Below are 27,434 nucleotides of genomic sequence, written 5' to 3'. Positions count from 1 at the left end.
AACATGCTTTTTCTGTTATGCAAATTGAAATGTACATTCATACCCCAATTGTGACAGCTTTACCACTGCAAATAAATATCTAGAGTGAAAAACGGCATTATAATTAGGTTAAAATTGTTTATTACCATTTATCTGAAGTTGAGTTTGTCAAAAATTTTCCAAAATACAGAACTAATTATATTTTAACATTGTATGACATTTTTTATGTGGTACAGTTTATATTTTGTTAACTGATTGAAAAGTGGTTGTGAAATTTTGAAGAATAGGAAAATGGGTCAGTTATGATTTGTCCTCGATTCATAGTAATAATTCAAGTAAAATTTTAAAAAGTTGGTGCATTTATTAGCTGAAATGATAATATTTGCAGAATTGAAAGAGAATTTTTTTATATATAATTTCACTGTCAGTTATTGTTGAAAAATCTGTTAGCTGATCGGAAAGAGGCAGTACGGGGATATCTATTACATCGCATTGAAAACACAGGCATGTTTTAATTAATGTCACTATTTGTTATATGACAGTCGTACACATGTATCATTAATAACCTAAGAGAATATTCAGCAAATGTAGCTACACAAATGGTATTTCTATTTTCAGGACACAAATAAAATATTAAAACGTAATCGTGCAGTCACTTTTCAGTCAGATTTCATTTATTTACTTTTTAAATGGTGATGGATGACTTTTTTAATTGAAATGCACCTATTTGAAACCGTTCTTGGAAAGTTGACTAGCTGATCGATACGTTTTGTTATTGTACAGGAAAATAAATACGACTGACAGTTTTTATGTAATAAATATGGCAATCGTTTATTGGATGGCACCAAAGTGTCCCAACGATAACCGCTGTATGAACGCATCTGTAGAAGCTTCCAGACACTTTAGTGAACACCATTTTCAAGATTACATGTTGACTTCTGTCTACATACGAGACTGATGCTATATATTGTTAACCCTACAATGTGGTTACATAAAGAAAACAAAAAACTTACTTAAAAATTCCCATTCCCAATATTTCCTGATAAAGCTCTCGAATGGTCAATATATTATATATACAATTCACATAGTGATAAAAAATGAGTATTGTCACATCATATTAAGAAAATACTAATCTGCTATTGAACAAATTTCCTTAAGAACAGAAATAAGTTTTTCCCAGTATCGTACAAAGTACTGTTAATCGGCCAGATTAGATGTCCTTTGAGTTTATGTTACTCGAAACGTGTGCATTATTATCATATACGACAATTTATTTAAAGGGTCATCCATGGTCGAGTGGTTAAGGTCGTTGACTTCAAATTACTTGCTTCTCGCCGCTGTGTGTCCGAATACCACCAGGGACTTTGGATTCGTTCATGTGACGAAGCTATCAAGCTAGCTAAAGGAACGTCGGCGGTTCTACTCAAGTACTCATTCGTGCCTGAAATAATGCACGGAGGGGCACCTTAAGTCTTCCTCCACCAGTAAAGCTGAAATGTAACCTCTACTGTGTTGGTGCGGCGTACAAATCAACAACAAAAATCAGTCCCCATCTCCTTTGTCTAAATAAAATATTGCCAAGTTGGTAAATGAATTAACTCAAACTCAAATAATATGTATGAACTCATTTTATGTTTTTGTACAGTTTTTTATTCAATAAATATATACACAATTTTCATTAGTTATATCACGGCGTTATTTACAGCCATGATTATATCAAAAACATGTACAGCTACATCTACAATCACAGATAAAAACAGCATCTTAATTATCACTGCAATCAATCTTTAAGTCATATCATGTAACTTATATAGCAACAAAAAGACATATGACAATCAACAATGATTTTGAATATTATAGTTTACATGGCTTTGTCATATTAGGTAAGTTTGAAATGAACGTGTAAATGACGCAACAAGAGAACTATGTAAAGAAAGGAAAACATATCATAGTTATAAAAATAATTATAAAACTATTTTCTGCATTGAAAATATGAGATTACTCTTAATGTTAATCAAAAAATACACACAATGTTTATAATTACTAGATCCAGATCATACCGATGCTTTATTGGTCTTAATGACGAAATAAGCTCATTGCAAACAAAGACCTACAATATATATTTATTAATCAAGATCATTGTTGCAAGAAACATGCTCATTGAAAACATAGAGAAGACAATATATTTTCTTGATCCAGATCATACTGATGCTTTATTGATCTTGGTCACAAAACATGTTCATTGATAACATCATGGATTTATATTACAAATATAAATCCATGATAACATAGAGCAAACAATATATTTTCTTGATCTAGATCATACTAATGCTTTATTGATCTTGGTCACGAAACATGCTCTTTGCAAACATAGAGTAGACAATATATTTTCTTGATCTAGATCATACTGATGCTTTATTGATCTTGGTCATAAAACATGCTCATTGCAAACATAGAGCAGACAATATATTTTCTTGATCCAGATCATACCGATACTTTATTAATCTTGGTCACAAAACATGCTCAACAATCAATATTTATCAAGATCATAATGATGTTTTTTTTATCTTTATCACAAAATATGTTCATTGTAAAAATAGAGAAAGCCAAAGCTGTTGGATCCTTCAACTAACTTTGGTGTTTTATTGAACTTTCTGACAGAAATGTCAAGGTTTTTTTACAAGCTTAGGAAGTTAAATCAGCAGCAAATCAAGGGAGATAGGCAATGTAGGTTATTCAATATTCTTATAAATAATTTCATGAGAAAAAAAAACATATAGCACTATTCATGCATAAATATTGCTCTAACATGGCTTGTTTGTATTAAGCACACTCCACTTTTCCCAGCGCTAGATAGTATAATTTAAGTAATATAAGAAAGAAGGAATATTTCTGCAAGTGTTTATAGTGAACAAGCTTAAAGTAAATATCTATAATAGGTTTTGAGAAATGGACCTTAACAAAAAGTTTAACTAGGGCAATAAAAAAATCAGTCTAAATTTGGACATAATTTTGCAAAAATCAGTTTTAGAATTATCAGCTCAATTGATATATAAAACTGATGTACCTTAAGTAACTTAAGTAATTATTAGACCCCCGAGTCCTTTTAGAAAATGGTTATCACTCCAACCAATCTGTCTATTCATTTTCATGATTTTTGACAATTTTTCTATTAAAAACTGAGGTACAGTAGAATTTTTCTTATAAAAAATACTACCTGTCTTATAAGAATGTCTTAACAAAAAGTGCCATTTGAGTTAAAATAAGGACCCCATCTTATAAGTGATCTGTCTAATAGACAAGTAAATATGGTAAACAGCCTTGAAAGTTTCTTAGAAATTGACCAAAACAAAAAGGTTAACCAAGGAAGGCACCAACATGTGTATCATGACACTAGCTCCATTTTTGCAAAATTAATTTTCAAAAGTGTTTCTAATTTTTGATACTTATCACAGGTCTGCTCTGTTTTATGCTAAAGTGGTGCATGAAAGGGCAGACTGTATGTACAAAGAGAAAAGATAAAAAGTTGCAAGTACTCGTTATATACAAAACAAAATACCATAAATCAGTAAAGTGTCTTAAAGGGACTCCACTGAAATGATGGGACTGGATATAATTTTTTGAGATTAATGTTACATTTGATGTTGGTCTAGACCAGTAACTTGTGTCCAAAATCACTAATCATTCCCTCCCTCCGTTTTTCCATAATACTTCTTCTAATTCAATATTGTGAAAATTGACCAAAAATTGAAAAGCATTGCAACGCTTTTCACTCAATTTTCACTCACTGTTTACTCACCTATCACTCATATCATGCTTACAATAGCACAAAAATACACTTTTACAACTATTTTCTGACAAAATTTCATTACTATCTTTAATATATACATGTAACTGTTTTAAGTCCCCCCCTGCTGATATATTTCAGAAATTAAATTTTCATATTTTTAGGCTTTTGGACCTCAGTGGAGTTCCTTTAAATTTCATACCGAAAATACGCAACATACTGAGCACATCCTTTCTTCACTAAAAAAACATTAGTCTGTTGTCTTTGAAAACAAGAAAAAGTTCATGGATTCATTTCCTTATGTCCAACATCCATGGTTTCCATGGACTCTTGCATGGCAACTACTGCTCCATTTTGTAAAGTTCATTTAAAGTAGAGCTGCTTTCTTAAGGTAACTAATGGAGCTGGGATCTGTTTGTATAAGCCTCCATCCATTGCCGCGTTAGCTCCAGCCACTTCCCTGTTAACCTCTACTAAGATGCTCATCAAGTCATACCTGAAACACAGGATCACACATGAATTGTCATTTCAAATAGACTTACACTAACTAACCCGCTTAAACTTTTCAAAATGATGTCATCCATTTAAAATGATATCATCAATTAAAAATGATATCATCCATTAATATTTAAAATGATGTCATAAATCCATTTAAAATGATGTCATAAATCCATTTAAAATGATGTCAACAATTTAAAATGATGTTACCACTTTAAATTGATGTCACCAATTTAAAATGATGTCACCAATTTAAAATGATGTCATCCATTTAAAATGATGTCACCAATCTAAAATGATGTCACACATTAAAAATGATGTCATCCATTCAATATATATGTTACAGGCATTTTCTAAAAGCAGGCATTTTTCTAAAATTTATGAAATTTAAGAATTTTGTATAAAAAGGACTGAAGTGGCTGGTCATTTTGTGAAATGCCTGTAACATGTATAGGGTTTATGGGGTCATCATGTTTTATGTAAGAGGGTACACTTTATGAAGAATTACAGTGATTTCATGTAATAAATACATGTATAGCTTCCAAATTGAACTTACCCTGCTGTATGTATGTTTTGCAAAATTTATTTTCAGCATTGAATTTGGAAATGTTCTTTTTATATCATTAAAAAACATAACATCAGAGTATAAAAACTGGCCAACCAATTATACTTATTCATACCAGACAGGATTAAACCTTGTTTCCATATCAATATTTTATACAAGTAGGCCATCCTTCCATGACAACAATAAAATGTCCATGACAACAATAAAATGTAATTTTATATTTTCTATCAGAGTCAACAATACTTAAATGACCATTTTTTCTCAATAATGACTTTTTTTCTGTTTCTTTATGCCAATTTTAACACATTTTTTGTCATAACTCAGCATTCCATCTACCTCACTGACTTTCCTGGATAACTGGATAACTAACCAGTCATTACCAATTTCTCCACAAGTGATCGGCTACTAATCCCTTATTATTTCTGAATAAGCGCTTAGAGATAAATGACCATTTAATATACACAATATACACAATGTCCTAGATGAATAACAGAATATTTGGGATTTAACTCAATGCAGGACTGAAGCAGTACCTCCAGACGCTTGCAGAAATCATTATCACAAAAAAGACAATTTTTGCTGATTCTTACATTTTTCATTCATTATCATATTTGAATCAGTGTGAAAAGATGAATTAGATCTTTCAAATTTCATACCATTGGGTGAAAAGGCAAGATTTTAGCATTTAATCATTCAAGGGCATTTAATCATTCAAGAGCCTCAGTATATACTGGAATACGGTATTGAGTGTGGCGCTCCAATCCTTTTTTTTTAGTCTTACTCAGATATTTGCCTAGCTAGAGTATAATACCAGTGGCTCCTAGATTACTTATCTGATTCTCTCACTGTCAAGCTTAGCGGGCGAATATCAACGACATAAAAATGCTAACAAAAAAAAGGCTTACTTGTTTGCATATTTTTCAAGTAATTCACAAAGCTTTCTGATGTACCAGGAACCATGGTTCCTACTTCTGAATGACACATAGCCGGGAACCGTTGCGTATCCTAGGAGAAAATCAGCCTCGTTAGGGATCATTTCCCGATCTCCCTGATCAGATTCAAGTCGGGGCATATCTCTCTCCAATTCAGAGCCACCTAACGAAAATAAAAAATTAACGAAATAAAAATAAATATGAAGTTTTTGCACAAGCATAAAATAATGTTTGCATATCATATTCATGTTAACTATTTGGAATGGTCTTTTCATTTCAAAGCAATATTTTCTAATACCAACTTTCATAAACTATTAGGGTATTGAATCTGTGTAGCCACATGTAAATGAGGTTCATTGAATATGTAGAATCCCTGTCAGGATTCAAACCCCCAGCAGTCAGGGTTGAGCGAATCTTAATTCAGTGATCTTAACCAGTCAACAATAACTACTAACTGATGACTCACCTAACATTTTATCTCTACCCTGACAAGCCTGCAAGAAGAAAAGTTTTGGTTTTCCCGCCAACGTCTGGCATCTGTTCGTCTGGAAAGTTTCCGTAAGATCCTTAATGGACACAAGTTTTCCGTTGCTTCCATAAAGATAATTTAGCACTCCGTGTGTTAGAATACAACAAACAAAACAGTCAAAGTCAGTATGATCTACATTGTGTGCGATGTCAATTAAATAGGTCATCATTTCAGTTTCAGTGAGGTTGTCTCGACGTCGCACAATAAAACCAAGCTTCGAAAATGTGTGCTGTAATGATTCTGAAAATATAGAATACATACTCTAATGATCCTGAAAATATAGAATACTTACTGTAATGATTCTGAAAATATAGAATGTGTGCTGTAATGATTCTAAAAATATCAATAAGACAAAAACTGACTTTACAAAACTGAATGCACATTACAATGAAATTAGTGTAGAACTGAGTATAAAACTTGTAAAACCTATTATTCCAGAAGTGTATGAAGAAAATCAGTACCTATTTCATTCTAATTAACTAATTCCTTTTTCTAATTTAATTTCTAATTAACTTTTTAACATTACCTATATAACAAGCATACATAATCACATTCAACATTGTATCATGCAACAAAAATCAAATCAAGGGGCAGCAAAACTTGAATTTGACATACTTGTCCATATGATATTTAGATAGTTAATTCTTGATAATTTCTGCTTTTCCATACAGGCTGTGGGACATCCTGGGCAATATGGACAAATAATTATGCCCGCCCTGAAATCTAATTCACTAAAAAGGTTGTGCACCAACTATGTATCCATGGTAAAGTGTCAGAAACAATTTGTGTAGGAATTTAAGGGAGTTATGATATAGAGGATATTTGTTTAGTTCAGTGTAAGATCAGAATATATTTCACCTAGTGAGCACCAAAAGGTATATTTCACCAGTGGCGCAGGTGAAATATAATTCGATCTTACACTAAGCTAAACAAATTTTCTTTCTATTATATGCAAAGAAATGTTTAAAAAGACATTTTAACCTAATACTAAATGAAAAGCTTTCCAATTTATAATACAACGTAACGTCATTTACGATATCACGTCATTTAGTTGGTTTCCAGTAGGCAGTACTTTGCACCTGGTATTTCACTGAAACAACCTAAGGGGCTTAAATTAAAAACAGTGAAAATATCAAATTGATAATTTCGCTGTTTCAAACAGTGAAAATATCAGTTTCACTGATATATTTCTATAAACAACCAAAAAGCATGTAATAAAAGCTGTTTTACCTGCATCTTTGTCAGTACCATTCCTAGCTGGCATCTCCTTACTTGTGTTATCTCCTTGAATTACATGGAATTCTTTATTGTTTATAATTACACACCATCCTGTATAAAAGATTATTAAAGTTATAGCCAGTGGTACACAAAAAATGAAAATTTCAATAATTTGACCTTCAGGGTCAAGGTTACGCAATTAAAATAATTTGACCTTTAGGGTCAAGGTCATTTATGACTAAAGGTGAAAGTCTGTCTGGTTAACTTAAAGGTCTATCCTAAAAAATTATTATGACCAAGTTTGGAGACAATTCATTCAAAAATAACAAAGTTATAGCTACTACTACTAGCAAAAATCACCAAAACAAGAAAATGAACAAGATTGCATTTGTGAAAAATGCTATGCCACCGCATTAATACAACACTAAAATAAAATAGTAATGTAGGAGCAGATTTTTTTTTGTTTCTATACAAATGAAGATTGCCATAATGCGTAGATCACTGACCTATCTAATTCTTATTATTAGATTAGTGGTTAAATCTATTGTTATTCAAATAAAAGATTAAAAGAGTAGGAATCTATCAATGCAGTTGAGTCTAGTGAATTTGGTGGTGAAGGTCATATTTCACATGGCTAAAATTCCATGACTGTACATCAAAGGACAACACAGTAAGACACTTTGTCAAAATCTAGGCCAGCTGATATCAAAGTTCACTTTACATCTTAATCTGTGCATATGATATGGTTCAAATTTCATAGCTGCACATTAAAGGACAAAAAAGTAGGTCACATCATCAAAATCTAGGTCACCTGATATCAAAGTTCAATCTGACAAATAAAAATGTGCATATAGTCCAAATTTCATGGCTGTACATCAAAGGACAAGAAAGTAGGTCACTGTCCCCTTGGGCAAGGCAAAATTTTGACGCTGTACATCAAAGGACAAGAAAGTAGGTCACTGTCCCCTTGGGCAAGGCAAAATTTTGACCCAAGTGTTTAATTCAAACAATCTTGATACAGGTCCACCAAACAACATTTCATGTCAAATATCTAAGCTGTAGCTTTCTCCAATTCAAAAAACATTTGTTTAAGTTTCTGTTTTTACTTTGTGTACATAATGAAAGTCAATGCCCCCTGGCAGGGCCAATTTTGACACCAGGGGCAAAATTTGAACAACTTTGGTAGAGGACCTATGGATGATATTATAAAGCAAACATCAAAGCTCTAAGCCTTGTACCTTCAGACAATAAGATTTTTTAATTTTTTACTATATGTACATAGTGAAAATAAATGACCCCCAGGGAGGGACCAATTTGGACCCCAGGGCTATAATCTTAACAATCTTGGTAGAAAGTCTCATGCCAAATATCTATCCTCTAGCCGTTGTCAATTCAGAGAAGAAGATTTTTTCAAGTTTTTACTATATACATGTATATATAAGGAAAACTATCGCCTCTGGGGCAGGGCAATTTTAACACTAGAGGCATAATTTAAACAACTTTGGTAGAGGACCCATAGATGATTATATACAAAATATCAAAGCTCTAAGCCTTGTACCTTCAGGCAAAATGATTTTAAATTTTTACTTTATGTACATTATTTATATATATAAGTGACTGAAAATCAATAACCCCCGGGGCGGGGCTAATTTTGACACTAGAGGCAAAATTTGAACAACTTTGGTAGAGTACCTATAGATGATATCATATACCAAATATCAAAGCTCTAAGCCTTGTTCCTTCAGACAAGAAGATATTTTAGTTTTTACTATATGTACATATAGTAAAAATTCAATAACCCCGGGAGCCGGGCCAATTTTGACCCAAGGGCTATAATTTGAGCAATCTTGGTAGAGGCCTATAGGACAATGCCTTATGCAAAATATCTATGTTCTAGGCCTTGTGGTTCTTTACAAGAAGATTTTTTAAATTTATTCTTACAATTCCTTTTGGTTGCCATGGCAACCAGATTTCTGCATGGAATAAAATTCTTTAACCAACTTTGGAAGCCCTTCACCCAAGGATCAATCCTGCCAAGTTTGGTTGAAATTGGACTAGTGGTTTTTCACAAGAAGATTTTTTAAGTTCACTAAATAATCTATATAACACACATACATACAAACACACACACACACACAGGTGAATCGCAGATGCTGTGGTGGCATAAAATTTAGACATTTGACCTTCAACATTTGACCTTGAAGGTCAAGGTAATATATGAATGAAAGTCCAGTATAAAAGATTAAAAACCAATAAATAATCAATGTTAGATTATTAAACAATGTAAATTTAACATGAAATTGTAAAAACAACCACTAAGCATTTGATTTAAAATCAACAAGAGCTGCTAAAAATACCCAAACCTGAGATCTCTATGACACAGGACATTATGTAGTGCAATTAATCATTAGTTTTGAAAAAACATTTGAGCTGAGCTTGAAACAGAAGTAGTTTGAAAAGTACAGAATTATCTTTATTTTTTGACCTCAAGTAGCAAAAATAACCATTAAAGTTAATAATACATGGTTTTCAAGTGTATATTATGCAAAATTTTCATGTCTTCCTGGATAAAAGAAATTCCCAATAAATATTTTGCATCTAATATAAAATTCCCAATTTGAGTCAAACCGATGGATTTTTTCCTAATCTGTCCGGAAACGGCACCATTCCCAATGTAGGGGAAAAAAACACTACAGACATCAGGACTAGTATAATTATAATGGCAATTGAAAATTGAATGGTACACAAAAATGTACATTGTTTTCTAAAATACATTATGTTTAAGGAAATCACTAAAATATGCAGCAAAAAATTATTACTTCATCCAAAAGAACAGAAAAATTCATCAAATTTTCTTAAATCCTACAAATTATCAATATATGAGCCGCGCCATGACAAAACCAACACAGTGCGTTTGCAACCAGCATGGATCAAGACCTGCCTGCGCATCTGCCCAGTCTGATCAGGATCCATGATGTTCGCTATCAGTTTCGGTATCAGTTTCTCTATTAGTACTAGGGTTTGTAAACTAACATCATGGATCCTTATCAGTCTGGGTGAATGCACAGGCTGATCTGGATCCATGCTGGTCACAAACGCACTATGTTGGTTGTGTAATGGTGTGGCTCATATCACATTAATTGACAATCCAGGTATTTTTAAAACAGATATAATAATTACGTATACAAACCTCTTGGTCTTCTGTTCATAGGGTACACGGGGAGTTCCGGTATTTGCCGGCTAGGCTGATGAACAACCGGAAGTGCCATCTGCCGACTGTTACCTACACCTTGAATCTGTTGACTTTGACCTTGACCTTTTATAAAATTTTCCAATGGCACCATCTGTGGAGCCAATTCTCTACTGATTCCTGCATTAACAAGATAATTATCACCTTGTTTATAAACAGCAATTCCACCATTTATGATATTAACATCATTTTGTGCTGGGATCACATTCGACAATATTTGCTGATGCCCATTCATTTGTCTAAATTCCGTCATATTTCCAGGGGTTGGAACTTGTGTTGGGGGCAGTACTTGTCCAGGGACTGGAACCTGTGTTTGGGGCAGTACTTGTCTTAATTCAGGTACATTGGCAAAGGCAGGACCTTGTGGAAGGGGCGGAGCTTGTCTCACATCAGGTTCCCTTTGCTGCAGACGAGACAATGCCACTTGCTGTCGTACAGAGTCTAGCTGGGCTTCTCTTACTGAAAAAAAGAAGATAAAAAAATACATCCAAAATTACAGACTATGCACCACATGTACTTAATTCATCTGCAAGGTTTCCATTTTTATATGAGGCTTCAGATGTGCCACAGAAAACAACCAATTTTGGCCAAGGAACAAAGGGGAAATTTAAATCAACAGGCTGAAAATACAACCAATCTTAACTACATTTCCAACGATAATATTGATCACTAATCTATTAGTAATGAAAACCCTGAAACATGTACACATAAAGTCTATAAATTATTACTTTTACAATCATTCACACATGACTTAATGACCCATTTAACCCAACCTTTTAATGGCTATAAAACCAACGCCCATTTTGTCATCAGCATTGACATTTCTTTTGATTTACAGTAAGACTTTAAATATATTTCAAACTTGTTCTGTAAAGTACTACCTTATTATACATTAATCTTCTTGAATTCTGTCATTTAATTAACAAGAGGGCCATGATGGCCCTGAGGTCGCTCACCTGTATAAAGGCCCCCACACCCCCCCCCCCCAAACGTTGCAGGGCCAATTTAACCCAAGGACTTTTATTTGCACAAACTTGGTAGACACCCATAAGAAGATGTTTCATGCTAAACATCTAAGCTCTAGCTCATTGGGCTTTTTAAAAGAAGATTTTTTTAAAGTTTTTACTATACACATATAGTTAAAAACAATGACACCCCTGGGGCCGGGCCAGGGCTTTTATTTGAACAAACTTTGTAGACACTTACTAGAAGATGTTTCATGCTTAATATCTAAACTGTAGCTATTTGGGTTTTTTCAAAGAAGATTTTAAGTTTTTGCTATACACATAATTATAAAGAAAATCAATGACCCCCGGGGCGGGGCCAATTTTGACCCCAGGTCTTTTATTTGAACAAACTTTGTAGACACTCACTAAAAGATGTTTCATGCTTAATATCTTAACTCTAGCTATTTGGGTTTTTTCAAAGAAGATTTTTGCTATACACATATAAGGAAAATCAATGACCCCCGGGGCAGTGCCAATTTTGACCCCAGGGCTTTTATTTGAACAAACTTGGTAGACACCTATTAGAACATGTTTGATGCTAAATATCTTAGCCATAGCTCTTTGAGTTCTTTAAAAGAAGATTTTTTAAGTTTTTACTATATGCATGTAGGGAAAATCAATGACCCCCCGGGGCGGGGCCAATTTTGACCCCAGGGCTTTTATTTGAACAAACTTGGTAGACACTTATTAGAACATGTTTCATGCTAAATATCTTAGCTCTAACTCTTTTGGTTCTTTAAAAGAAGATTTTTTAAGTTTTTACTATATGCATATAGGGAAAATCAATAACCCCCTGGGGCGGGGCCAATTTTGACCCCAGGGCTTTTATTTGAACAAACTTGGTAGACACCTATTAGAACATGTTTGATGCTCAATATCTTAGCCATAGCTCTTTGAGTTCTTTAAAAGAAGATTTTTTAAGTTTTTACTATATGCATATAAGGAAAATCAATGACCCCCCGGGGCGGGGCCAATTTTGACCCCAGGGCTTTTATTTGAACAAACTTGGTAGACACCCATTAGAACATATTTCATGCTAAATATCTTAGCTCTAGCTCTTTGGGTTCTTTAAAAGAAGATTTTTTAAGTTTTTACTATATGCATATAGGGAAAATCAATGACCCCCCAGGGCGGGGCCAATTTTGACCCCAGGGCTTTTATTTGAACAAACTTAGTAGACACTCACTAGAAGATGTTTCATGCCAAATATCTAAGCTCTAGCTCTTAGGGTTTTTTAAAAGAAGATATTTAAAGTTTTTTCTTTCGGTTGCCATGGCAACCAGAGTTCTGCATGGAATTAAATTCTTTGAACAATTTTTAAAGGTGACCACCAAAGGAACATTCCTGTGAAGTTTGGATGAAATTGGCTTAGTGGTTTATGAGGAGATGTCATTTAAAGTAAAAGTTTAAGGACGGATGGCGGACAGACGACTGACGGACGACGGACGAAAAGCGATCACAAAAGCTCACCCTGTCACTCTGTGACAGGTGAGCTAAAAATACATGTGACAACATGGCCAAGTGGTTAATGCATCGGACTAGTAATCTAATGATCGCTAGCCACATGGGTTCAAACCCTGTCAGGGGCAAGTCGTTGTTTCCTTGAGCAAGAAACTTTACACTCATTGCTCAGTACTGGTTGGTTCCAGGGACGGATTAGAAAGTGTGCCTATAAGCATATAGTTTCCTACACAATCCAACTGTATAACACAATCAAAGTACAAAATATGTAAATACTGAAATTTAGAATCAGAAAAATCTGCTTAAACTGCTTTAATAACCATTAACAGTTTCTAAATTCTAAGCAGTTTAAACAGTAAACTGACTTTTAAACAAAATAAAAGCAATGATTGTGTTTTGATTACCAGATTCGAATCTATTGTACTCATCAGATCACTGACCTGCCTGTGTTTGTTTATATGTGTTTAATTATACTCGCCACCTGTTGCCCATATGGGCAAGTCCTCTATTAGTGCATCAGTCATTTTAGATTTTGGAGGATGGTGCAAGATACAGATACAGAAAGATGCCTGAATTCCAGAAGGTTCTCCTCATTCTTTAGCGTGCCAAGTACTTAAGCACTCATAAACGGGACCTTGATTTTAAGTCTCTTTAAAAGTAATTTTAGTTGGCCAGCCCGGGAATCAAACCCCCAACATTAAGATTACAAGTCTCTGAGTTATGCGACCTGTATTTCTGTACTCATCTTTATATACCTTCTGGTCAAGGGCAAAAGATGATGGTTGCCATTTGTTGCATTATGGTGTGGCAGCGGTTTAAAGATGTCATAGCAGATAAAACAAGATCAGTTGGAAAACATGAAAAAGCTCAAATGGTAAATTGAAAAAGTCTTTGATATAAATTTTGCAGAAAGTTCAAAATATAACTAAATGACAACGTACAACTGACACAAACGTTATCACCGTCACCAGGGGGACCAGTTGGTTGATATTCAGTTGACCCCGGTCTGACAGTTGGTTCATTTAAGCTGTTCGTCCATCTTTTCAAATCTTCAGCACTTTTCTTACACCCAAGTTTTGTTAGTGTATAGCATAATGCAGGCACAATCTAAATAGACAAAAAAAGACATCAATTGATATATGGCAAAACAAAAGCTACAATCTAAAAATAAAAATTAAGAAATTTGTCAGTGAATAGCACAATATAGCAACAATCTAAAAATAGAAACACAGACATCAGTAAGCGCATGAAAATATTGTTATATTGGCAAAGGGAGGTAATTGAGGCATATCTATGACAGATATACTTACTTTTCCTTTATCTTGAACATTAGTTTCCCATTCCTGAATTAACTTCAGAGTTCGCTCCCTTGGTTCTGGTATTTGGCGCTGATACTGTACCAGTTGGTGATTTGTAAAGCCAAGTTCAATACCCAAATCTTCTACCTGGGGAGTCAGATCTGTGACTATCTGATCCAGGAGGTGCTGAGGGATGTTTCCTGTTGAAATGAAAAATAAAAAAAAAAATTATTCTAAAATTCTTATTTTGTTTTATTTTATATTGAGCTTTACGTCAGGCGATACTAGAACGGGCATATGGCAAATTTTCAGCCTTGTCTTTATTGAAAAACTGATGATGCAAGTCGTAGTATTGGGCTATATTTTGAAACAAACCCTAGTGTCTTAACCAGGAGTATAATATAAGGTTCATTCTGTTTAATTTTGGTCTGTTTAAAACAAGTTTTACTACTGAAATATACATAATAGGGGTCTAATCCAGGAGATTGCAGTGTATTATTCAGACATAAGCAGGAACCTGCACTCAAAGTATAGGCCACCTATCTGTTTTTGTAAGCATGAATGTAAGGATATTACATTTATCATAGCATTAAAGCCTTCAGCATGAGGACAAGGGGAAGTAATTTAAAGTCTGCACCCTAACAAACCAAAAAACACTTATATCAACAGAAAATGTTAAACTGATAATTGAGAACGGCTTTAGAACAAAACATTTTATAAAATAATTTGTATCAGTATTTTCTACTCATAAAAGACCAGAAATGCTGATATCCAGTCACAATATACTTTCAATATAGAGAAAAATAAAAATATAAATACATATTGGGGCTTTCAGATCAAAATCAAACACAATACTAACTTCTATCTGGTACTTCCGTAGTTTCATTTTCTTCACTATTAAAGCTTATGGTGCCAGCACTCACCGACCGTGCAATGTTACTTGGCTGCCCACTTGGTACTAGAAAAAAATGAAACTCTTAAGTTTTGAAAAAGCTTCAAAATAGTACAACTTTAAAAAATCTTATTATTACTGAAATATTCCATGGTTCAGGGGCGGCAAAATCAATTGTCCATGTTGCCCAGGTTGTCCCGCAGCCTGTATGGACAAGTGGAAATTTTGAATAATTAACTCTATAAATATCATTCGGGCAAGTTAAGAACTGATTCTCATAAAAACGGACATTTAGTAAGACAAAATCAGATTTTGCCAGTCCTGCGATTAAACATAGTACATGTATATTTTTTATGAATTATACCAATTTTATTTCCTTTAGTATACTGAAAGACAAATGTATCTTTATATTAAATAATGACACAGTGGTAAATATTACCTGTAGGCTGAGATTGTTGTGAAGGTACGGTTGGGTTCAATCCTGGACCTTGTCTTTGAAGTGGTTCCAATCCTAAAAATATAATTATAATAACTAATATACAACTTCCAACTAGAGCTATCACATAAAGGCATTCATACCCCAACCTGACATCTTAATAAAGTGAAAAATAAGTGGTCTGAAGCCAAATTATTTCACCTACTTTAGTTCATTTTAATTTGACTGTGTTGGAAGTTTTAAGCTTATTAAAACACTCTCGAATCCTTTCCTGGAACCAACCAGTTTCTTAGCAATGAATGTACAGATTCTTGCTCAAGGAAACAACGGCTTTCCCCTGACATGGTTTGAACCCTGGCGATAAGCAATCCTTAGATTTTTAGTCTGATTCTTTAACCACTCGGCCACGGCCCCATTTCAAAAATTATTTCATCTGCTAACTTAAAATCATTACAATCTATTGCCTTATTTAAGAGTTATCATGTTGTAACCATGGTAACTGACTGACTTACATACAAGCTAAAACAAACAAAAATGATTTTATATGACAAACACAATGGTGTAAAAACATACCTTGATATATTCTTATCTTATCTACCAGATCTCCCCTTCTCACCGACTCCATGACCTTTGTTAAAAGGTCAAGGTTATCATGTGACAATAACCCCTCCTGTTCCATAAAAACAAATAATTGAAGAAGCGACCTTTTGTCATTCAGAATTTTCTTGCGAATTTTTCCTCTAAGATAGAATCTGATTTGTTCTGTTTCCTTGTCATCGAGGTCCTCTATGATGTCCATTAGTAATGTTCTAAAAATAGATAAACTTCTTTTAAAAATAGATCAACTTAGTGTAAAAAAAGGTCAACTAAGTACAAAACTGCACCAACTAACCCCTTTACATAAACTAACCCACTTAGTTGTTCTGGTGATTCAATTAACCCCATCAGTTCATGCCGGACATCAACTAGCCCCCTTAGATCATCTAACCCGTGAAGCAGTTCTTTTAAGTGAATTTCAGGTTTCAGCTTCGGATAATCACCTGTTACATGTATAGGTTAGAGTGCATATTGGGTGTTCTTCGTAAATAAGAAAGCTAAAAAGGAGCGGAGCTTGCGAACATCCAATATGCACTCTAACCGGCTTAGTGCTCCGCCCATTTTTTTCCGCCCAACACACTGCATGACGTCACACGATAGCCTAAATGTGTATACATAACCAAATTTGGAAGAGGTAGCGGTACACATTTTCGGGTCATAGCTTATTCCCGCATTCTGTCTAGGTAAATCAGACAATATCACGGTGCATATCCATATCGGTACCCTCTTTGCGAAATATTCTCAAACGGTACCCTCTTTGAACATACACAGGTCATTCTCTGCTAAAAACAAACCAGCGATGGATAACAATGCAGTAAAATTCATTGTAATAAGGAAAGGAGATATGACACGTAGAAAAGATGTATACCACGAAACACTAGAATGTTTTATTTATGTGCTGATTTGTCATGTGCCCGATTTTCATGTACTGCAACTTCACAATAAGCTACAAAAAGCTACAAAAAGTCGACATGTCTTGCCTCGCCCGTCACCTCGACATATTTTTCGGGCTGAAATGACCCTGTAGCTTGATTATATATGCATCATACATATTTAATATTTCATATACATATCATCTTCGGACAAATGGCAGTAGAGCAACGGTGGGTAATATCGACCCTTTAACGCGATACTATTCAATGAAATGTTGATTTAAGAATTTAGTAGCATATGACCTAAGCATATGAACCAGCTTTTTCTATTGGTTGTTTCCAACCAATACGGTCGTCCGTTTTACCTTCTTAATGTCAGTGGCATATGTTTCCAATATACACGTGACACTGTCAGTATCGACCCCTTTCGGCTAATATCGACCCCCTTTCAATTTTTTAAAAATAAACACAATTCAAGGCTATAAGATTTAAAAGAAAATGTATCGTTAATAACACAGTGCGATTATCAACCCAACAATTTCATTATAATTATACTACATGTACATAATTTATGTTTATTAAATATAAACAAGACCTTAACACATATCAGGCAGTTTAAATATAAACCTCTAAAACATGATGAATAACTTTTTTTTAAAAATAAGAATACAAACGCAAATTACACTTGAAGATATCTATTTCATTCTCTTTTTTTCTTTTCAATTTCAATTTATCTTAAATATAACAGTTTCAAGCAACAACAACAAAAACAACAGTTGCATATGCACGAGTACATTTCACTCACACGCATTGCACACAAAGACAAACGTGCTTTCATTGACCTCTGAATCTGTGTAGCCGGCACACACTACATGCCATTGCCGACAACATGATTCACAAGAAATCCATGCTTCTTGTAATTCTTCAGAAGATCTCCAGGTTTTGCATACAGGACAAACATCGACAAAGCTCTCCTCAAAATCATCACTGTCGTGATCCATGTATGGAATATCGTTATCTGACATATCTGTATCAGATTCAGAGCTATAAGTTACCTTTTTACTCTTTGAGTTTTGCTTCTTTGGTTTTGATGATAATTTCTTTTTAAGGTTTTCCTGTTTTTCTCGCTTGCGTCTTTCTTTCTCTTCTTCTTTCTGTTTTCTTTTAAGTTCTCTCTGACACTTTCTTTCTTCCTTCAACCTCGCTAATTCTTTCTTACGATCTTCTCTTTCTTTCAACATACTTAATGCTTCATCCCCTGATAACGCTTTCGGCAACTTATGCCGGAGCTGAACAATTTTCTTTTTTGGTTTTACTTCTGGCACACGTAAGTATTGAAATGCAGAAGATACCGTTGCCGGGTTTTTTGATAGACCTTTGGATGAAGAAGGTTGGGGAATAGGCAGTAAAGGACAAACGACTGATGATACAGCATCTGAAGTATTAACCTCAGGGGACACAAGGGTGTTTGATTGTATTATAGCAGAAATAGAACTGGCAGGAAAGACTACTGAATGAGTGCTTACAGGCAGTTGTTGTGCAGTGTCAACAAATCGGGAATTTACGTCGGGTTTTACATACGTGTTACTAGACGTAATTGAAATATCATTGTTGACAGTAGAAAGGGGAACCGTGCTTGATAAAGAGCCTACTACATTGACAATCACATCGGACACATGGCTTGAATTTGCAGCTTCAACAGAGTTTGATTCAGAATCAGTAACAGTGTTTTGAGTTACTGTTTGAGTGTTGGAAACTAATCTAGCAGGACCAAGTTTTGTCTTGTCTATACCTTCGGGACTAAAGGGGAACAAACCTGATCTACGAAAGCCATTTGCAGCATTTTGGAAGGTAGCTACCTTACTCCAAGCTTGCTTAAATATGCCTGGAAAGTCTTTCTTTGTGACCGCCTGGCCAATGTTTGACATTTGCCAGGTTTTCACAGCCGCTTGCCAGGCGGACTTCAAGGGTGAGAAGAGTCCTACATCGGCTGCCTGCATGAGATGTGTAGCATTTGGCAAAAGACAATACAATATAATTTGATGATCTTTACAAAATTGAGCAGCCTCTAGTGTCATGTGGGTGGAATGTCCGTCCACAAAGAGGAGTACAGGACGTGCAATATTTGTTTTAATTAAGGACTGGTCAAGGACTTTTAGAAACTCAACAAAAGTGTCCGAAGTCATCCAACCATTAGGGGTTGTCGTATAAATGGCTTCCGGGAAACCTGCTAAACCAACATCACGGAGTCTTTCCCCAGGAAAAAGAATCATTGGTGGCAGGTATTCCCCAAAGCCATTGAAGCCAGCCATAACAGTAATTTGCATTTTAGTGCTAGCTACAACATTATATACATGTTTTGCACCAGACGGAGCCAAAACTTTGCCAGGTTTTACTGACAGCGGGAAACCGCTTTCATCAGCATTATAAAGACGGCGCGGGTCTTTTAATAATGCATCATAAGTGTCAGGAAACTCCTTTTGTAAATACATATATACACCAGTATACCAATTATTTACTTTTTCTATTGTAACTGCCGCGCGCTCATGCCCGAGAGACATAGGCTTTCTAAATGCCATCTCAGGATGACGCCTTTGAAAGCCAACAAACCAGTCCTTACCCGGTAGATTATCACGGAAAGGTGTTTCACGTCCGTCGAGGTTTAAAATATGCTGGACTTCATAAACAAACTCCTTCTTTGTAAGCGGGTAACCAATATCACACATCAAATTAGCGTAAGCTACAAGTACGTTTTCCTCTGCCGGCGTGAGTACAGTTTTCCGTCCAAGAGAAGTAGACTCAGGTACTCGACCAGAAAGTTTGTCCAATAGCGTTGTCTTAGGTATGCCGTAAGCCTTTGCCGCTCCTTTCCTACTCATTTGGCCACTTCTAACCATCTGTATAGCTAAAGCCATTGCCTCGGGCTTGTACTGCACCCTTTTCTTAGCACAAATCTGCGATGACATTCTTTTTCAAACATATACCTGAAAATGAGAAAAAAAGAAAATAGAAAAAAATCTATATTTTGTCAATGCAGTATATAAATTGTATGTCACTCTGTGTATATTTTAAACATGTTTAGATCTAGTCATGCAACTAAGAAATATCATCTTGCCCCAGCAAAGAATCTTTTCGATTACAAGTTTATGTAATATTTTACGATGGGGTCGATATAACTAGATTTTGAAATAATATTCTGTTTATTTCGACCCCCGCGTGATCCTCTGTAAGTAAAAGCAATAACCTTGAGATCATTTTAAATCACATTTAAAGACTATATACAGTTATCCGGAGTTAAAAATATCTAAACAAACAATATTTTACAAATATGACAAGCATGAAATAATAACTCACTCACCTTAACGGAGCTGTTTAAAACTTGTTCGATTCTACAATGGAAAATGTCGTGAATCTTGTTTGCTCAGAGAACATTCAAAATGGCCGCGTAAAACGTAATCGATGACATCATCAATAATAATTGATCGACAGCAAACATAACCTTAATTGTAAACTCATTAATGAAGTTTAACGGGAGGGGGTCGATATTATACGAGGGTCGACATTACCCACCGTTGCTCTATATTGTCAAAAATAAATGTAAATGTAAACAAGAAACATGGCAATGCCATGAAACCAGGTTTTCAATTATCACCATTATAGATAAATATGTTGTATCTGAAATACAAATACAAGCAACAAACAATGTAACTATGTGCAATGTAAAACATGAATAATGTAGGAGGAATTGCCACAGAGGAAGTGTTCACTGTAATTATATTCTGTATAAGGAAAAAAAAACAAAGGGCCATAATTAAATAAAAAATTATTAAATCACAAAACCCCGACAATATGCGCCAGGGCACTGGATGACAAAGCTACTGTGAAAGTTTGAACAAAATCTGTGAGAAATGTAGGAGTTCAGCACAGAAGAATTTTTTCACTATAAATTCTGTATAAGGAAAAATAACAAAGGGCCATAATTAGGTCAAATATTATCCAATCACAAAACCCCAATAATGTGCGCCAGGGCACTTAATGACAAAGCCTCTGTGAAAGTTTGGTCAAAATCTGTTGAGAAATGAAGGAGAAGTTGCGCATGGTAAAATTGTTCACTATGTAATCTGTATAAGGAAAAAAAACAAAGGGCCATAATTAGGTCAAATATTATCCAATCACAAAACCCCGATAATGTGCCCCAGGGCACTTGATAACAAAGCTACTGTGAAAGTTTGGTCAAAATCTGTTGAGAAATGTAGAAGAAGTTGCGCATGTTAAAAATTGTTCACTATATAATATGTTATAAGGAAAAAACAAAGGGCCATAATTAGGTCAAATATTATACAATCACAAAACCTGACAATATGCCCTAAGGCACTTGATGACAAAGCCTCTGTGAAAGTTTGGTCAAATTCCGTTGAGAAATGTAGGAGGAGTTGCCCACAGAAAATTGTTCACTAATATATCCTATATTGGGAAAAAAACAAAGGGCCATAATTAGGTCAAATATTATCCAATCACAAACCCCGACAATATGCGCCAGGGCAATTGATGACAAAGCCTCTGTGAAAGTTTGGTAAAAATCCATTGAGAAATGTAGGAACAGTTGGGCACAGAAGAAATTATTCACTATATATCCTATATATTGGGAAAAAAAACAAAGGGCCATAATTAGGTCAAATATTATCCAATCACAAAACCCCGACAATATGCGCCAGGGCACTTGATGACAAAGCCTCTGTGAAAGTTTGGTCAAAATCCATTGAGAAATGTAGGAACAGTTGGGCACAGAAGAAATTATTCACTATATATTCTATATAAGGAAAAAAAACAAAGGGCCATAATTAGGTCAAATATTATCCAATCACAAAACCCCGACAATATGCGCCAGGTCACTTGATGACAAAGCTTCTGTGAAAGTTTGGTCAAAATCCGTTGAAAAATGTAGGAGGAGTTGCGCACAGAAGAAATTGTTAACGCCCGCCCGTCCGCCCATCCGCCCGCCCGCCCGCCAGCCGACATACCTCAATCTAATAACCAGTTTTTTCCTTCGGAAAACCTGGTTAATAAAAACACCCTACTTTCGGTTTTGCAGCGGCACGGGCTGTAATATTTACATAAAAAGTAAGAAATATTACATACATACTTTGTTGGAATAAGTGCACTTTTTATTTGGAAATTATAAAATGATACTGGTTCCGTAAGTAATAAAACATTTTAACTGTTATTTTGCCTGTTTTCATTTCAATTAACCTTTTTTTTTTAATTCTATGCCGTAGTGACGATATACATGTGCGTGTACGGAAAAAACATGATGCATAAATATTGATTAGTAGGAGTAAACTTCAAGATCTCTGCACATGCGTATATTTCACTTTAGCGCTCGTCGAAACTTAGCTCCGCCCACTTGCGTTTTATAAAATAAAACGTCCAGTTTATATAAAATCTGTTCTATTAAGATTTGAAACCTGAAAATTTGAAAAATCCTCGTCGGTGATTGGCTTAAAAAAATTGGCGAGCACTAAGTACCTTTTGTTATTTAATTGTTATTAAAGTGTCATATTTCTTTACAGTGCAATATATAAAACACTATCCTATATCATGTCCCCTTTCATCATAAATTCTTCCTTAGAACTAATAACATTTGAGCCGCGTCATGACAAAACCAACATAATGTGTTTGCGACCAGCATGGATCCAGACCAGCCTGCGCATCCGCGCAGTCTGATCAGGATCCATACTGTTCGCTATCAGTTTCTTTATTTGTTATAGGGTTTCTAAGCGAACAGCATGGATCCTGATCAGACTGCACAGATCAAAGGCTGGTCTGGATCCATGCTGGTCGCAAACCCATTATGTTAGTTTTGTCATGATGCGGCTCATTTATATTTTAGACATGTCTTTCCTCAGTTTGACAAACTTCCCGGATTAATCATTTCATGCATGGGAATTTTGCATTACATTTCTACAGGTTCACCAGAGGTTGTTGTCTTACATTTTATTTAAATGACCAATGCCTATGTTTATGTCCTTTTACTGTCTATTATTACTAAAATTAACTAACATTACATAATTATGCCGATCAACCAATGTAAATTCAAAATAAAGAGTAATACACGTCAACACCTGGGCAAGTTTACAATATTTCATTGGAGTCTACTAGTTTCAGTCATTTATATGACCTTCATCAGGAAAATTTGAATCAAAATTTTGTCTATTCAAGTGCTAAAAAAATGGCTATGCTTCATGACATTTGTTACTAATTATAAGAATCTTGTTACTAAAAAATGAATCAAATTGGCAACATGCCAATGAGTATGCAGAGTAAAAAGGACAATATAACAGTTACAGTAACAATGACTGAGTCTGTTTCAGATATTATGAATAACATATTTTTATATTGAATAATATATTTCTACCTTGAATAACATATTTGTAACTTTAATAACAAATCTCTACTTTGAATAACATATTTCTACCTTGAATAACATATATGTCTACCTTGAGTAACACATTTCTAACTTGAATAACATATATTTCTACCTTTTATAACATATTTTTACCTTGAATAACACATATGTCTACCTAACACATATTGCTTACTTAAATAAGATATTTCTAACTCGAATATTAAACATATTTCTACCTTAAATAACATATTTCTACCTTAAAAACATATTTCTACCTTGAATAACATATTTCTAACTTGAATAACATATTTCTACCTTGAATAACATATTTCTACCTTGAATAACATATTTCTACCTTGAATAACATATTTCTACCTTGAATAACATATTTCTACCTTGAATAACATATTTCTACCTTGAATAACATATTTCTACCTTGAGTAACATATTTCTACCTTGAATAACATATTTCTACCTTGAATAACATATTTCTACCTTGAATAACATATTTCTACCTTGAATAACATATTTCTAACTTGAATAACATATTTCAACCTTGAATAACAGATTTCTAACTTGAATAACATATTTCTACTGTACCTTGAATAACAAATTTCTACCTTGAATAACATATTTCTTCTGTAATCAAAACTTCAACTCATACATGTATATAATACAATCACTTCTTTATAAATGGCATACAAAAAGTGCCTTGTTAAAAAGCCTTCAATATTACTTTTTACATTATTTTGGAAAAAAGAATATTATTATCAAAAAAGCCTTAAGTATTACTTTTTAAATAATTAAGAAATAACATTAATTGTTCACCAAATTCATTACCTGAATGGTAAAAGTTTTTTAAAGTTTTGTAAATGGTTCCTGACAGCATCAGGCTGGAAACCGAGTTTTCTGACAAGATCCAATCTGTGGACGCGTCCGAGGCACTCTAGCAGATAATCTACATTGTTTGACTCTATCAGTACCATCTTTTTCATTATATCAAATACTTCCAATGCTGTTTGTGATTTTTCTAGTTTGGAGACTGAAACAAAATATTTTAATATACACTCTTCTGTAAATTGACATAATTTTTTTCCTAATTTAAAGACTGGACAATTACAGTCAATTGTTATTTAATGTTACTATATTTATAAAAAAAAATACTCTTGAACATTTTCTTGAACTTTTTAAATCATAAAATCCCTTACAGTTAGTTTGCTGCCAGTAAAAACTTTGTACTGTAGGCTGCATGATACACAAATAAATCAAGCAATCAAAAAATGATGAACATGCCAGTGTTTACAGTTTGCAAATTGGCTGACTGGCAGTTTTATGCAAATTGGCTGACTAACAGTTTTATGCAAATTGGCTGAAGAACAGTCTTATGCAAATTGGCTGACTGGCAGATTTATGCAAATTGGCTGACTAACAGTTTTATGCAAATTGGCTGACGGACAGTCTTATGCAAATTGGCTGACTGGCAGTTTTATGCAAATTGCCTGACGGACAGTCTTATGCATTTTGGCTGACTGGCAGTTTTATGCAAATTGGCTGACTAACAGTTATACGGACAGTCTTATGCAAATTGGCTGACTGGCAGTTTGATGCAAATTGGCTGACTGGCACTAAGATAATACATAGGCACTGGTTTACACAAATGAACACATGGTTTTGTTTGTAACACTATTTGTGAGTAATTGAATAGGTGGTAATAACTTTTTATCTTCGTAAAACTGCAAGAGTCCATTTAGCACTTTGATTACAAAAAAAAAACACAATTGAAATAAAAACAATTGACAATTTGAATTAAAATTTAATTTAACTGATATTAAATACCTGGGATGTGATCACGGCAAAGAAACTTGAGTCCTTCCAGTTCGTCATCACCTACTTCTTCATCTATGTCGATCAGACGCTGGTGTAAATCTGTTATGGCTGTAATTGATGGCTCCTGTGAGAATAATCGTAGCGAATCACACTGAACATCTTCAGTGTCCTCATCACCTGGCGGGTCCTCCGTATGTAAGGATTCCAAGTTTGGTAAAACAGTTGCACTCATTCTTGAGTTTTGTTTTTGTCTACTTTAACTGAAAGAATAAGAAAGCTACAGTTTTGTTATTATCTAACAATTGTAAAGAAAGTCTTCTTATATTCTTATTGCATAGCTTAACATGATAAATAAGTTAAAGTAGCATTTGATGTTTATATTTCCATATATCTTGAGTCAACTTTTGATTTCATTTTCTGAAAAATGATCTTGATGATAATCATATCAATAGATAAATAGATGGTAAATTGTTTTTACTTACAACATAAATAACAAGGTCTAAAAGTCAAAAAATTGTTAAAATAACAGTTGTTATAAAATAGAAAGAAAAAAACAACATCATCAAAGTCACATGATACAAATTTCAAGTAGTTCTACTTGTAAAAACAAGTAAAATATTCCTACATCAAATATCAGTTTTATTCCCTGTTAACAAACCAAATTAATAAACTTATGTCACTTTAAAATTTTAACAACAGACAAGTTTGAAAAAAAAATCTGTTGAAAAATTAAATTAAATGTGTCCATAAATAAGGTCATGTACAGTAACTATATACAGACTTTAAACTCTGACAAAAAAAATGAGTAAAACATCTGATCTTTCAAAGACCCTGACCACATCAACAGGGAAATCCAAATATGTGAAACTGAACATATAAGAATTACAGAAATTACCAAGTTGATGCTTAAACACCTTATTATCCCGAAGGCGAGGAGGATATGATTATAAGGCCTAAAGGCGAGGAGGATATGAATTGGGTATTATATATCAATGAAGATAGGAAACACTGTAAACAAGTTAAGTAGATCTATCAAATAGTAGACTGTGTCACGAGATATTGTGCTATTTTGTGTCTGGGCAATATCTCGCCTCTACGTAGTAAAAGCGAAATTCGGGCCAGAACGAAAATATGCTTTGGCAGGTAAATATAGAATCTATTTTGACTTTATCAACAGTGATCAAATAGCAAAACTTTCACTTTGAACGTTATGTTCCTTTCCTCTAATGTTTAATCATAAAAATAAAACAATATATTTGAATCATCTAATAAAGACACTTACCAGTGTAACGAAAATATCTTTAATATTCTATAAGTAACAAGAAATACTAGTTCTGTTTTATATATAAACCAAATAAATTTTCTATGAAATGTCCGAGGGAAATTCCAAATCTAAAAATAGATATTCAAGAGACATTAGATTTTGCAACTTCTCGGCCATATCCGTCTTACTTGCAACGCATAATCAACCAATCTCCTTGAAACCTACGCAGTGATCTCCCCTTATCAGTACAGATTCTGCCAAGGGAGGTTATCAGTGTGAGGAGTTTGATAATCAACGAGAATTTCCGAATGAATAAAAATTCGCCACCATTAACATTCGCCCTTCTTTAATGATGATTTGCCATCATAAACTTTAACAATTCGTTCCATTTTTTATAATTATCATGAAAACTTGTCCTATACCAGTTTCATTGGAAAAATATTTTAGGTTAAGTATTTTTTGTTTTTTTTTAAAAAAATTCTGCGTAAAATCCATAAAATATTAACTCCAGTTTTACAAAACTATCGACATAATATATTTTTACAGTAACAGAAATGATAGAATTTATCATTTTAACCTCGCATACTGATCTGTTTAAATCTAATTAATGAATAAC

The 27,434-nt window shown here is 34.0% G+C and overlaps 1 protein-coding gene across 1 annotated transcript; it reads right to left on the bottom strand.

Moving 5' to 3' along the window:
• Positions 1-1,589: 1,589 nt before the first annotated feature.
• On the bottom strand, positions 1,590-26,965 carry LOC132720524 (caspase-8-like). The gene is made up of 13 exons (XM_060704677.1): positions 26,837-26,965; positions 25,564-25,814; positions 24,568-24,769; positions 16,426-16,661; positions 15,856-15,927; positions 15,384-15,482; positions 14,537-14,724; positions 14,168-14,333; positions 10,699-11,217; positions 7,521-7,619; positions 6,228-6,530; positions 5,735-5,924; positions 1,590-4,262 (listed from the first exon to the last, which is right to left on the bottom strand). The coding sequence occupies exons 2-13, from the start codon at positions 25,784-25,786 to the stop codon at positions 4,130-4,132; spliced, it is 2,430 nt and encodes an 809-aa protein (XP_060560660.1). The 5' UTR covers positions 25,787-25,814; positions 26,837-26,965; the 3' UTR covers positions 1,590-4,129.
• Positions 26,966-27,434: the final 469 nt, after the last annotated feature.

Source organism: Ruditapes philippinarum, unplaced genomic scaffold, assembly GCF_026571515.1.
Source record: "Ruditapes philippinarum isolate M1 unplaced genomic scaffold, ASM2657151v2 ctg1183_1_1_1_1, whole genome shotgun sequence".
NCBI lineage: Eukaryota > Metazoa > Mollusca > Bivalvia > Venerida > Veneridae > Ruditapes > Ruditapes philippinarum.
The sequence above is the reverse complement of the archived record's forward strand: the minus strand, read 5'-3'. Positions and strand labels throughout refer to the sequence as shown.